This window comes from Semicossyphus pulcher, unplaced genomic scaffold, assembly GCF_022749685.1.
Source record: "Semicossyphus pulcher isolate SPU_LCO1_2020_fin unplaced genomic scaffold, fSemPul1.0.p SCAF_22, whole genome shotgun sequence".
NCBI classification, from domain to species: domain Eukaryota; kingdom Metazoa; phylum Chordata; class Actinopteri; order Labriformes; family Labridae; genus Semicossyphus; species Semicossyphus pulcher.
In genome coordinates, this window is record NW_027211696.1 from 20,400,590 (window position 1) to 20,414,619 (window position 14,030).

At 44.2% G+C, this 14,030-nt stretch overlaps 1 protein-coding gene across 1 annotated transcript in view; it reads right to left on the reverse strand.

The window, feature by feature from the left end:
- The window catches only part of LOC138602417 (unconventional myosin-XVIIIb-like), a 53,251-nt gene that overhangs the window by 31,539 nt on the left and 7,682 nt on the right, over positions 1 to 14,030 (reverse strand). The window contains exons 3-15 of the mRNA XM_069673891.1: positions 9,849 to 9,992; positions 8,357 to 8,773; positions 8,020 to 8,083; positions 6,878 to 6,990; positions 6,539 to 6,706; positions 6,130 to 6,340; positions 5,910 to 6,052; positions 5,693 to 5,793; positions 4,985 to 5,048; positions 3,675 to 3,819; positions 3,117 to 3,287; positions 2,665 to 2,755; positions 1,246 to 1,438 (exon numbers count right to left, since the gene is read on the reverse strand). Coding sequence (XP_069529992.1) covers positions 1,246 to 1,438; positions 2,665 to 2,755; positions 3,117 to 3,287; positions 3,675 to 3,819; positions 4,985 to 5,048; positions 5,693 to 5,793; positions 5,910 to 6,052; positions 6,130 to 6,340; positions 6,539 to 6,706; positions 6,878 to 6,990; positions 8,020 to 8,083; positions 8,357 to 8,773; positions 9,849 to 9,992 — 2,025 coding nt within the window. The remainder of the gene's footprint in view (positions 1 to 1,245; positions 1,439 to 2,664; positions 2,756 to 3,116; positions 3,288 to 3,674; positions 3,820 to 4,984; positions 5,049 to 5,692; positions 5,794 to 5,909; positions 6,053 to 6,129; positions 6,341 to 6,538; positions 6,707 to 6,877; positions 6,991 to 8,019; positions 8,084 to 8,356; positions 8,774 to 9,848; positions 9,993 to 14,030) is intronic.

Here is a 14,030-nt window from a genome sequence, read left to right on the forward strand (position 1 = left end):
AGAACCGCTGCAGGTTTCTACTTAGAACCTCGCTTTGGCTGAAATCGACCAATCGTCATTCACCGTCGTTCGCCTCAGGCTGCCGTCTTGCACGAGCTTGTAGTCGAGTCGTTGTCAAGATTTCAGCGTACCATTCAGATACCTCCTGCCGATTCTGGCTCGTACATATAAGGCCGAATAACAGATCCCAGAGCAGCCATGTTTTCTACAACTTTGGAGTGACAGTGCGGTGCGGTGGCTCCCCCACGTGGGATTGCACATGTGGGGGAGGGGCTATGCGGTCACTCAAGAAACTGTCAGCCAATCGTGGCTAAGGTCTGACCTATGATCGGCAAAACGGCTTGTTGGTTTCAGGAGGAAGGAGAGGCTCCGAAAAACGTTAAAATGTGTATACAATTTATAAAATGAAACAACGTGAATCAAAAAGAAAATCAGAATAATAGAAAATTGATTGCAGAGCTAAAACATGTCCGCTTTAGAAAGGAGCACAATCTGGTCACTAAGACTGATGGGAATGTGTTTAGTTTGCAGATGTTTGGTGATAAATAGACAAATCTAAACTTGCTCTGACGATCGGGCGAGATGAAAAGCAGCTCAGTTTAACTGTCTCAACTGTTATAATGAATCTTACAGGTTGTGCAGGTCTGGATTGAAAGTGTCAGACTGTGTGCAGCTACTCACTTTGAAAGGCTGCCTGTGGGGTGTGATCTGTTTCAGGCTTGAAGGACACTCGGTCCATTTTACAGCAGGAGAATAAAAACTTTTCTTTACGCCAGCTATTAAAAGTCTTGATTCAAGAGTTTGCTGCTGAAACTTTAAAGGAAGAAAGTTGTTTTTGTCTTTGGGGACTCTGTAATCGTCCGACTGTCAGAGAAGAGAAAGCTTCTGTGCTCCTGGAGAACAAACCGTCACTGGGGAAGTAGCCCACATTACATGAGCAGAGCACAGAGGTACCTTTTCTTACAAGACACTTTTATCCGTGTGCTACCTTCACTGACTTCAGTGATTCAGCCTGTATTGATTGATATGTTAAATTAAGATTTTAGACAATTAAAAACTGCTTTAAAGGAGGAACAAAATGTACAAATCTGGCCTCAACAAACAAATTAAGTTCCTGTAAAAATCCTTCCTCCATAAAAACACATCACTTTGTCATGCATGAGTCTGCAGAGCCCACAAACATGGAATTAGAAGAACAAATATCTCTAATAAGTCTTAAAGTGGGCGTGTCAGCCTCGGTGTTACCTGTGCGTATCTGTCCAGCGTGTGTGTGAAGGTGTGTGTGTGGTACTGCTCCAGCAGCCTCTCCTGCAGGTAGTTGTGGCAGAGCTCAGACCATCTGGCCGCTCGCTCCTCTGCAGAGTGTCTGGGGTTCCTCAGGCCCGGCGTGTCCACCACCATGACGGAGGCTAACGTCAGCTGCTGGCTGCTCAGAGCTCTGCACACAGAACACACATCAGCACCAGAATCAGGTTACTGGCAGGTTTCTACATGAAGGAGTAAATGTTAAAGATCCCAGGAAACATAGTGAGAGAAAGTTCTGCAAAGGATCAGAAATATTACACAGAAATTCAACCTTTCTTTTTTAATGAAAGGAACCAATAATCACAGCATTCAAGTAAAACATCTTTCTGCATCAAATCAAAGGGAAGTTTTTCTTTGACGTGTTCAAAGCTTATGTTGACGTTTTTCTAGAGCAAAAAATAACTTTAGCAAAACTTTGGTGAGTTTTTCACCCCAGTAATTTTATAATTGTTCACCCTGACCGAGGCGGAAAGACATTTTAGAGTCGCCAGATTTCATGGGTTGCTCATCGTACTCGCCATGTTTTGAAGTCTGTTCGTGTTAGAGCCGTAAATGCAGAACGACATCCATAAAAGAGACTTTTAGCAGAAAGTATGGACATCCATACTGTATACTTTGGAGGACTGCTTGGGGCCCGAATATAACCCATTCAGAACTTGTTTGCTGATAATCAAGGTCGAATATTTAAGAGTATTTTGGGGCATTTTTGCCTTTATTGATTGGACAGCTGAAGAGAGTCAGGAAACAGGAGGAGAGAGTGGGGGGTGACATGCAGCAAAGGGCCGAGGCAGGGAGTCCGACCTGCGGCCGCTGCATTGACGACTGTAGCCTCTGTATGTGGAGCTAAACCAGCGACCCGAGGTCCTTCAACTACATGGTTAGCGTTATTTGGGTGAATTCACAAACAAATAACTATCAGGGGATTATTCTTTCATCACTGCTCGAGGCTCAGTAAGTCTATGATCTCTGTTCTCTGTTCTCCTCTCAGAGTGACACGTCTCACGGCAGGTTGACACTTTTGATACCACACGCTGTCATGATGATGTGTTTCCAGTCCAGATGTCACACTGTAACTGAAGACGTTAGGGCAACCATATTAATTATCATTTATAATATTTAAATGAACTGCACTCCCTTGCCTTTTGTCTGTGTCCCTCCCAAATGTCATGGCTCTAAAAGTTACATGTCTTAAAATGTGGAGCCCTTACGAATGTTCCTGTCTGCAGTTTTAAGGGGCTGAAAATGACATTTTGTAATTTCTCAGAAACATCTGAAGGTCAGCAGCGATTTTTTTGTCTGTTTTAAATAGCTTCGATGGAGCTGTAGTGTGGACGTGCGTGATCTGAGATGCACGCGTACCTGTTGATCAGAGAGACGATGGTCGTAAAGAGTTCCTCATAGAGTCCAGCAGCCATCCCGTCAACACACTGAGCAGCTGTCAGCCTTGGACCTGCAGAGACCGGAGCAACACGGCTGAATGAGGACACGCTCCCTCCTTCTGTGTGTCACTGCAGCAAACTGGGCCGGCTTTCTTTATTTGACTGATTTATTTCTGTCATTAATGGAGGCTGCAGGTGAACAGTCACTCTGTGCTTATCAGGTCATTTAAAGGGTTAATGTATAATTAAAAGGAAGTTTCCTATAAAGAATGAAGTAATCTGTTGTTAGTCAAAGGAAATGTCATTTTATCTACAGACTCAGTATTCCAGATTCTTCTTGCTTTTGCCTCCTAGTAGAAACACCTTGGTGTGTGTGTGTGTGTGTGTGTGTGTGTGTGTGTGTGTGTGTGCTGGTTTGTGTGTGTGTCTCACCCTCCTCTGCCTCTGCACCAGGGTTCCTCTCTCTGCTGCCCCCGGTGGCTCTCTGCAGCAGCTGTCGGAGGTGATGTTTGAAGACGGCGGTGTGCAGCTCCTCTCCCTCACAGCCCAGCACGCTGCTGGCCACCTGAGCGCTGTCGAAGCTCACAAACTGCCTCCTGCCCACTGAGAGCGGAGAGGGAGGACACAGAGATGGTTACAAAGACACTGATGGAGGCATCTCACCAGGAGGTCCCGTTGAGAGCAGAAATCCCCGTCCATGTAAGCAATCTCAAGGGACGTCCTGCACTCACCTGGACTTTAGATGTGATATGGTACAGCTGTATGCAGATATCCTTACCTTTGTATAACACTGTGTATGTTTTGGATTCTGACTCTGCTGATTGATATTCTGTTTTTGCACTCCTCCTGTTTTGTTGCTGCACAACAATTTCCCTCGGGATAAATAAACTTCTTGCCTATCAGATTGGTGAAGTACAGAGATATGGACGTGTTTATGCGTCTCTGGGGTTTACTAACAGAGTGTGAGTGATGATGATGAGTCAGTGTTACCTTTACAGGCCCCGGCAGCTCCCAGATGGTAAATACCAGCCAGGACATGCCAGATCGCCTTCTGCTCGCCGGACGAGAAGCCCAACGTTTCCATGGCAGTCAGCAGCTTGGTGAAGGCGACGGACGCTCGCTGTTTCTCCTCAACCTGACGACACACACGCACACACATAGGCAGACAGACAGGGAGGAAGAGGAGGGATGAAATGAGCCACTTAATAAGGAGGAAGAACAGCTGAGTCACATCTCATCTCCCGTCACAGCCTGCCTTTCTTCAGATGGCTCTCTTCACCGCAGGATTTCTCCTCCTCAGAAACCATTTTTCTATTTCCCTTCTCCCGCTCTCCCCCCAACATGAGCACCGAGCTCGTAAACACTAAAATGTCTCTTTGAATTTGTTTCAGATTCATGCTGATTTAGAAATGTGTGTGTTATGTTGCAATCACCACAGATCGCTGTGCGGAAGAGTTTTACAGAAAAGATTTACCAGCAGAGGAAACGATATCATGACGTCTTTTATGAGTCGAAAGTTTGTCTCAAGTTCAAACTTTTGTGTCCTAAACAAGTCGACAGGGTGAGTTTTCTACGGAAGCCCGAGGTGGACATGCAGCCATACATTTTCTTTCCTGTTTCCCGTCGTAAAGAGTCATTTCAGTTCTTTTCTGGAGATCTCGACTTATTTATCTCGTTATCTCGAGATAACAAAGCTGGTTTTCTCATGATAACAGGATCATTCTCTGTCGATGTAGAAAACAGAGCAACAGGCTGCTCGCTGTGATGTCACAGAGCAGGACATGCTGCCATCGCCCACACTGAGGAGGTCAGTTAAGTGTTTGTTTGGTGCTTTTGCAGCTCTGAGGAGACGAGTTCTGATCATCTGACGTCACGGTGCTGCAGCGCTGTGATCTCGAGAAAACAACTGAAGTGACTCGTTATCACAAGAAAACAGAGGAAATATAATGTATGCATGCATGTCCACTTTGGGCTTCTGTACTTTTCAGACCGTGGAAGGTTAGTAGGTCAGTTACATCCGTTATGAAGCAGCTATCAACAGCAGAATATCACAAACAACAGAATGTAACCAATATGAATAAAGACATAAAAACAGACATAATTAAAAGTAAGACGGGAAGTTAAAAGTTCCAGGAGTTAAATCAGCTGCTGCCTGCTTTTCTTTGTGTCTGTGTAAAATGTAAAAGACATGAAGAGCACAAAGTGTTCCGGTTTTGGCTCTGACTGACTGAAGCTGAAACAGACTGAATTAAGTGTCAAAGGTCAGTGTGCCTCCTGAGGTTAGTCTGACACTTACTGACCTTAGTGGGATGAGTGATACCAAAAGAGTTGGACTCAGGAAGCTGATGCAGCTGCAGCTCCGTCCTGATGAAGGAACATTAAAGAGAGAAGATTCAGAGACGATGATGAGTATGTTGGGTTTTGTAACATTGGCTCATTCGACCTCTTTGGGCCTAAATTACTTAGTTTAGAGGCAAAATGAGGAGAAACACAGGACGACTGGTTCAACCTCAACGATGTGTAAGTGATGTTTTTATCAGAGTAACAGCCCCACAGATCTTCTGCTCTCCTTGGTGACACGTTCGGTCAGAAGCAGGTAACTCTTGTTTTTCCTCGTCGATAGTTGCTCTGCTATTTGAGTGTTTGTCTTCATCTGATCATCGATCAGTTTCTTCTTCTCTGGATGAGCACTTTATTTTGAACTTTGACCTTCGGTTGTCCTCAGTCTGTCCATCTTTGTTCGGACATTTTAATAATTTACTTCCCAGTGAGCGCCAGCCGGGATTTCAAGACTGAAGTTTGGTTGAAAACAAGGTGAACGTCTAAATTTCAACCATCAACGTGTCAGAAACACAATTATTAATAATTCTGTTTTATATTTTAGATCATTTCTTTATTTTAGCGTTGAAATGATGGAAAACACGTCACTAAATCACTATTGTGTTACCTCTTTGGAAACAGTGAGTTAACAGTAGTGAAGTAAAAATATAAAGCAGAGTGAGTCTTACCTCATCTCTGTGCTGAATCCTGCCAGCATCTGAGAGAAGACCAGGAAGTTACTCTCTCCCTCCGTTTTCTGACACACCTTCCATTTGTCCAGCATCATCGTCTGATGGAGCGGAGGCAGAGAGCGAGGAGGGGGACAGGAGAACACATGAGTGACTCTGTATGCAGCTGGTTTAACTCATTATGTTGACCGTGTGTGTCTGTGTGTGTGTTTCGTACCTGTAGGTGTCCAGCAGCTGCCTGTCCTGCGTGGTTAAAGTCCAGAGAGAAGACCATGGCGAAGCGAGAGGAAGCGTCGCTGTGCTGAGAGCTCACGCAGCCAAACGAGCGGAGGATGGTGAACATGGCCTGCACGCGCTCCACTGGTGAGGGAAGAAGAAAAGGATGAATGAAGAGTCAGCAGAAAGAGGATATGTACTCGTCCGGCGGCTCCACTCACCGCTGATCTTCTCCCCGGTTGTTCCCGCCTGTTTGAGCAGAGCGTGAGTGAAGGCCTGACACGCCGTGGTCTTTCCGGTCCCGCTGCGTCCCACCGCACACACGCTGTGGTCCCTCCTGCTGCCGACCATCGACACGTACACACGTTTGACCAGAGCGGCCAGAGCTGGAGGAGCGTCCCACACCGACTCCCCCCGCCGAGACTTCGGAGTCTGAAGGAAGAAGATGAAGAAGGAATGACCGTTATATTTGTAGGTGATAGGGACAGTAAGTTCAGGTCAACTACACATAGAAGCACACTTATTTTATCACTGGAGGGATTTTCCTCTTGTTCTATGTTTAAAGAGTCTTTATTGCTAGTTTGATCACAACCCAAAAACCAACACAACAAGTAAGCGCTGCCTCCTCACCTTGCTGTGCGTCTGTAACGGAGGCCAGAAGTTGACCAGGTTTGGTCCCGCGTGCGTTAGCGGCATGTTAGCTTTAGCTCGGCTGGTGAGCGTGTGCAGGACTCCACATTCATTCACGCTCTGCAGGTCGCTCAGGTCCTCACACAGGTCCAGGTCTGACGGGTTACACTGAGGAGGAAGGGTTTCAGTTTACACAACAGGAGGATCCAGTGTTTTGGATTTTTGTTCTATTTTGACCTTTATTTCTTTCTCTTGTGAGTCTGATAACTTTTACAAAATGCAATATGAAATGTCTGTGGTATCCTTTTTAAACAACAGATTTAAAGAACTGATTCGTACCTTCTCGATCTCGTACTCCGTGACGTCGTGCAGAGATCCGTCGGTCTGCAGGCGGACTCTCACTCGGCCTTCTGGGAGTTCAGGCGTGCCTTCATCTGGCTTCAGCTGAGTGGCTGAAACGAGAGCAAACAAACCAACCAGAGAACGATTATGAAACATTTGGGGGGTTAGGGTTAGCTGGGGGCTATCCCAGCTGTCATTGGGCGAGAGGCGGGGTTATACCTGGACTGATCACCAGTCAATCACGGAGACAGACCTTTCACGCTCACATTCACACCTACGGGCAATTTCAGAGTCACCAGTGAACCTAACGAGCATGTGTTTGGACTGTGGGAGGAAGCCGGGGCACCCGGAAAGAACCCACGCATGCACAGGGAGAACATGCAGACTCCACACAGAAAGGCCCACTACGTCTGAACAGGGATTAGAACTCAGAACCTTCTAGCTGTGAGACGACAGCGCTAACCCACTGCAGCGCTGAAAAGTTAACACAGCTTTCATCTCGATTAACCGCTGTAAAAAGTAACAGATTTCCCTCTGAGATGTGGTGGGGTAGAAGCAGACAGTATAAAAAAGCACTTTAATAAATGTACAGGACTTTCCACCACTGCTGCATGTCTCTAATCTTTTCTCTGACCCCTGCATGTAAACGAGGGTCAAAGGTCGGGGGCTGTGGGGCCATATGCAGGTCTAATGGGATTAGAGGAGCAGTAAGTAGCTGTACGGATGGATAAAAAGAGCAGACGGATCAGGAGACACATGATATGAGTGATGTGTAACATGATATGTAGATAATATGAAAGGCTGAAGGATTACCAGAGATTGTGTTTGGATTATCAGAGGACTCGACTAATCCACACACATTATGTCCTCCAGCAAATGAGATTATGTCCATGTTTTTAGGAGTGAGGAGAGACCCTGCTCCTTTCTGTCCTGCACACTGCAGCTGCACTTCTAACATCTGAAGACGGGTCTCTCCTCACGCAAACACCCTACGTCTATAAGTCCAGACAGTTATTAAGCTGATACTGTTTGTTCTGAATCCGGCATAACTGAAGCAAACATGTTTAATGTGCTGTTAGTGAGCCTGACTTCTGAGTGTGTGTGTGTGTGTGTGTGTGTGTTCTTTGTTAATGACTCACCGAGTGTGAAGCCGTCCTTGTGGACGTACCACACAGTTCCAGCTTCATACCACACGTCCCTCGTCTGCAGAGACACAAGAGGAGAGAGGAACAAAGGCAAACACTGACGAGCTGCGAGATACTCTCTGTGTAGAAGTGTTGGTATAGACATCATCAATGTTTGTGTAAAGTTACAACTCACCATCGTACCACAGAAACGTTTAAGACAAAAAGGTTTAATGTGTAACTTCCTGTTTCATACCTGCTGGTAGGTGGATTTTTCCTGTTTCCTTTATTTCTGCTAATGTCGGTATCATGCACATGTCACACTCTATATTATAAATGATGGAGTACACACCTCTTTTCTTTCGTGCTCTGTGATGGTCGTGTCGGCCTGCCTTCCGTCTGGCTCCTGCCTCTCCTCCATCCCCTCCTCCTTCTTCTCCACCTGCTTCACCTGCTTCACCTGCTTCACCTGCTTCACCTCCTCTATCCTCTCCTTCTCCTGCTTCTTCTTCTGGCTTTTCTCTGACTTCATGTCCTGTATTTGCTGCTTTGGTGGTTCTGGTGTTACTTCCTGTCTGGCTTCCTGTTCAGGTGTGACTATGAGCCTCTGAGACGAGGAGCGGCCGTCCGACTGGGCCGAGTTGCGTCCTTGTTTGCTGTTGTTGATCAGCTGCTCAGCCCGGAGGGACATCTCTGCCTCCAGGATCGGAGGAGTCTGATCTGGGAGGAGGAACTGTTGAACGAGGTTGTCGCTCAGTTTGCTCGGCTGCTGGAGGAAAAAAAGGCAAAGAGGAATTTTAAGAAATAGTTTGGAAAAATTTGCTTTCTTGAGAGTGAGACGAGAAGTTTGATACCACTCACATGTGTGATCAGTATCAATGAAGCTGAAGCTTAGCTTAGCTTAGCTTAGCATAATGACTTGAAACAAATAGTCCAGCTTTGCTCTGGGAATACTTGAACTCAACCATATCCTAAACCAGAAATTGAAGGGAAGCGCTACAGGAATTACCATTCAAAAGGAAGGCAACCGCTATTTGATAGGAAAACAGACTGGACACAAGACCTCTTAGCATAGCTTAGCATAACGACGGGAACCAGGGACAAGCTCCTTTCTGCAATACTTTATCTAGACCCAACCATACCCTTAACACAAACACAATTAAAAGGGAAGAGAAAAAACTATTTTAGAGGAAAGAAGACCTAAACACAAGCCAGTTAGATTAGCTTAGCTTAGCATTAAGATTATAAACAGAGGATAAACAGCTAGCCTTGTTCTGTTTTACTTTAACCCCAAACATTGAGAGCACAGACACAGGAAACACTTCTTAAAGAGTAAAGACAGGCTATTTTAAGAAGGGAAACAAACTTTGACACAAGACCAGTTCTATTAGCTTAGCATAAAGAATAAAAACGGTGGGAAATAGTTCTGTTTCACAATCCCAAACATACCCCTAAATCCAAACATGGAGAGCGTTGGTAAGGGAAACACATTTTAAGAAAAGGGAAGGCTATTTCAAGAGGAAAACAGAATTTGACACAAGATCAGTTAGCCTAGCTTAGCATTAATACCAAAAAATGGGGAGGTTGCTAGCCTAGCTCTATTCTGCAACACATAACCTCAACTCGGCCATACGCTTAACTGAAATATGCAAAGAAACACTGGAGAAAATACCATTTAAAGTGGGGCAAATAATATTTGAGAAGGAAATGGAGATACGCACAAGAGCAGTTAGCCTAGCTTAGCATGAAGACCAGAGATGTTAGAGTGTTTGACACTTTCTTGCCAAAGTATTTCTGTGGTAAGTTTCTGGATCTGGACTGAAATGATATAAAAGATCTCTCACTGTTTTCTCGTCCTTGGCCTCGGGCTCTTTCTGTTTGGTCTCCTTCTCCGAGTCTCTGACCAGCTGTTTGAGGAAGCCGCCCGGCACAGCTGACAGAGGAGGTGGAGGGACGGCCGCGGCCACCGGCGTTTTCTCCTCCTTTATCTGTAGATTGATCGATGGAGGAGAGCAGGTTGAAACAGACGACACAGCAAGTCACTGTTTGATTTGGACACTCAGAAAAACACCACGACCATACGCTACATGCAGGTTTTTGACACTTCATGCACTCAAACCTAGACATGTTTAATTTTAAACTTTTACAGTCAAGTATAGTTTTTAAAGTTTTCCAGCATGTTCTCAGCTCAATAAGTGAAACTGAGTCAGCAGCTATGACGAGCATCATGAGAGAAGAAGAGCCAAACAGGGAGGCGTCCAGAGGTCTGACATTTAACTAATAGATTTCACCTGCTGACACCATCGGGAATATCACAAAGGTCAGTACAGGACGGCTGTTTCACCCTCTCACTGTATGAAATCATGAAACTTTGTGAGGAACCAGCTGAGTAATGATTCATTATAACAGTGCTGGTAACAATGCCAGCTCTTCCATCCTCACACAGTCTGGTCCTGATGCCAGATTTAGACCAGATCCACGCGAGTGCTTGAAAAGGCTTTTATCATTCTGCACTCTGGATGACTAACAGGAGAAAACGTGGCAGCCGCGGTGGTGCTGGAGTACGACATGCACTGAACTTCAGCTGATCTGGTTAAGAAATTCATTAAAACAGATTTCAGCAGAGGTCTTAAAGGTCCCAGTGAGGTTCAGAACTGTGGTGGAAGACGTATTCAGACACTTTAATTAAACTGAAACTGTGTTCTGTAACTTTTAAAGGACACAGTAAACTCAGTGGTTTAGCTGCAGCAATCCTTCTTTGTCTGCCATGAACAAAAGCTCATTAGTGGCTAATGCTAAAATCTAGATTAGCTGCTGTTCAGCAAATGTTACGTATTCTCTCTTTAACTGAAGCTTTCAAAAGAGTCAGCATTTAACAAAACTGCAAAGTACTTACTACAACAAATGACCCCTTTCAAAGTTCAGTACTGGAATGATCACTGATCATCAGGGTAGAACAAAGTTAATTGGTGATATTGATTATCTTGATGGATTATAAACTAGGTAAAGAGTGAAACTGGGGCCCCGATGTGACAAGTTCACTTTGTGGTCATTTGAGTAACTCCTGTTGTGTGGTAATAGTAATAGTGCCTAATTAAGCAAATATAAACTGAAATGATAAGTGACGTCCTGAGTTCTAGAAATAGTTGAAGATTTTGGGAGTTGCACTTCTTTGCCTTTCTTTGGAGTAATGCTGCCTGATAATGTTGATAAGTCGTGTAACCAATATGCTTGGCATTGAAGTGGTTAAACACCAACATGGACGCCAATAGACTTGTTTATGCAAAGGTAACGTAATGTAGAAAATGCATATACATTACTAACTCACCATCAACAAACAATGAACTTCTGTGGCCATGTTTAAAAACATTAAAAATCTTCTAGCAACTCGTGAACTTTGAGCTCTCAGAAAATGTTCACTTACAAGACATGAATACTTCGACAGGGAGGGCGTTTATATAGACTCTTCTCATGATGTTGTTAAATATGACGGCATTTGAAGGCATCATTAACAACAGAGCTGGAGTCAAGATGTGGTTAGCCTAGCCTAGCATGGAGACTATGGAAAAAGCTAGCATAGCCTTCTCTAAAGTTATAATAAACCCAAACCAACACCTGTTAACTCCCCACTTTTTCAGCTAAACTGTTCATTGAGGCAGAAAGAGAAAAAAGTTTAAATAATTTACAACCAAATGTAACCAATAATCATCTCACAGCGCCCTCGGATCAATCAGGTGACCCTTTGGAGGAGCCGTTTTACTGCAGAATGAGCTCTTTTGCAGACGATACCATCTTGTATTTTTGTAAAATGTATTTAAGACTTTAACTTTGAAGTGTTTTTAAATTGTTTTATTTTTACTTTTGACTAATTACATGGCCTACGTACTTCCTTTGCTTCAGTTTGTAGTGCAGTAAGAGCAAATCATTTGCTTGTACCAGCAGGAAGTCAAATTTAAGTGCTGTATTTTCTGAAGGGAGAACTTTATTTCTTTTAAGTAGTGACACAAACATCAGCTCCTGAACAGCTTCTCACCACAGCTATCGTTGACTGCTTCTTTTTAAAGCTCAAACTCGTACTCTAAACATGCAGGATGACTAATATATCAATGACAGCAGCAGGCAGACTCACAGTGACATGCAGTGATGAATCAGGGTCAGAACAGAGGGTCCACTCACCATGAAACCAATGCTTACACACCACACACACACACACACACACACTGAGGATTACATGTGTTAGATGATCAGTTAACAGCATGCAGCATCTCTGCACCTCCCTTCTGCTCCCACAGTTTTAAGCGTGAAGACAGTGCCATGGTTGCACAGAGGGGGGAGTGTGGTGGATCAGGGGTTCGGGGTGTGTGTGTGTGGGGGAGGGTCACACAGATGTCAGCCAGATGTGATGTCAGAGTGGCGGCGTGTGTGCGCAGAGAAACTCAACCTGACGCAGATAAAAGAGAGAAACGTGAAGCTTCAGCCGTGAGGCTGATGAGAAGTGTCAGATCTGCTTTGTGACTTGAAGATGATGAGACAGAAAAAAAGATGGTTTCATTCCCTCGGATCACGTCAGTCGTGGAGAAGTCATCACACAAACACACTCAAATGTCACGCTGATACGTTTTTCCATTACTGAGATGTTACACAGACACTTTGTGTCCACTGAGGCGTCGTTACTCTTTAAGAAGCTGTCTCCTCCTCGTCCTTCTGCTCAGAGCTTTAAAGGCTGTCACATGATCAAGTCTTCAGAAACAACATCACACTTTACACCGTCTTTGGTTTCATTTCAGAGTCATCAATCACACTTCTGTCAGGTTTTTACCTGTCGACATATCGTAGAGTTAAAGGGTAATATCTGCATGTGCAAACCTAGGCCCTATTTTATTATTTTTTTAAACATATATTTGGAACTAAAGGACTAATACGTACAAAAGGTCTGGAAATTCTCAAGTAGATTGCTTCAGTCTGCAGCTTTGAAACGTAATCCTGCAACTAATCAAGGTGCGTCCACTAGTTGGACTACTACTACTACTGACAGGCTCAGATTGTTTTTCTAAGTGTGTGACAACATGACAGAAAGGATCCCTACAGAGATAGACCTTTTTGTTACAGAGGAAGATGATTGTTTTAACCACAAACAGACGTTACATCGCTCTCTGCAAACACACCAGACTCCATTGACAAAAACAGTGATTTTACCTCACAGGACATAGAAGTTGCAGGTCTACCACTGCCTTAATCGGTTAGTTTGTTTGTGTTACTGTGTGTGACAAAAGCATTGTGTTGTATCTGAGCGAACCATTTAAAACACTAAAGTCGCACATTAACACAAACAAATTCACTGTTTGGGGCAAGCAGTAGACCAGCCACCTCTATGTTCTGTGAGGCAGAATGAGTGTTTTTGTCAATGGAGTTTGGTGACGTTGAAGAGAGCGTTGTAACAGCCGTTTCTTGCTCTTCAACAAAAAGGTCAATCTTTGTTAATGTCTCCCGTGAGCTGAGAGAGCTGAAAATTGGAGTGAAACATGAGAATCAGAGACACATGGATCAGAGGGTGTGATTTACTACAGAGTTTGTAGGTTTCAGTAGTTACTGAGAAACTTTCTGTATTTTTAAACCCGGATCAAATTTTTCAACATATTTTGGAGACTAAATGAATAAATGTACACAGGGTTTTAGAATTGCTTCAGCCAGCAGCAGTGAAACGGACTGTAATGGTAATCTTGCAAGCAGATGCTCTCAATCAATCGATCAATCAATCAATCAAAGTGCGTCCACTAAAAGTTCTTGTTTTTCCACGGACAGGCTCAGATTGTTATTCAACATTACTGACCTTTTTGTTACAGAGGAAGATGCTTGTTTTTAGACAGAAACAGCGGTAACAAGTTTTTTCTTTCTAAGTCACCAGACTCCATTGACAAAAACAGTGATTTTGCCTCACAGAGCACAGGAGTAGTTGGTCTAACGCTGCCACAACCAGTTCTTTTGTCTGTTATTGTGCGACTTTAGTCTTTTAAATGGCTCGTTCA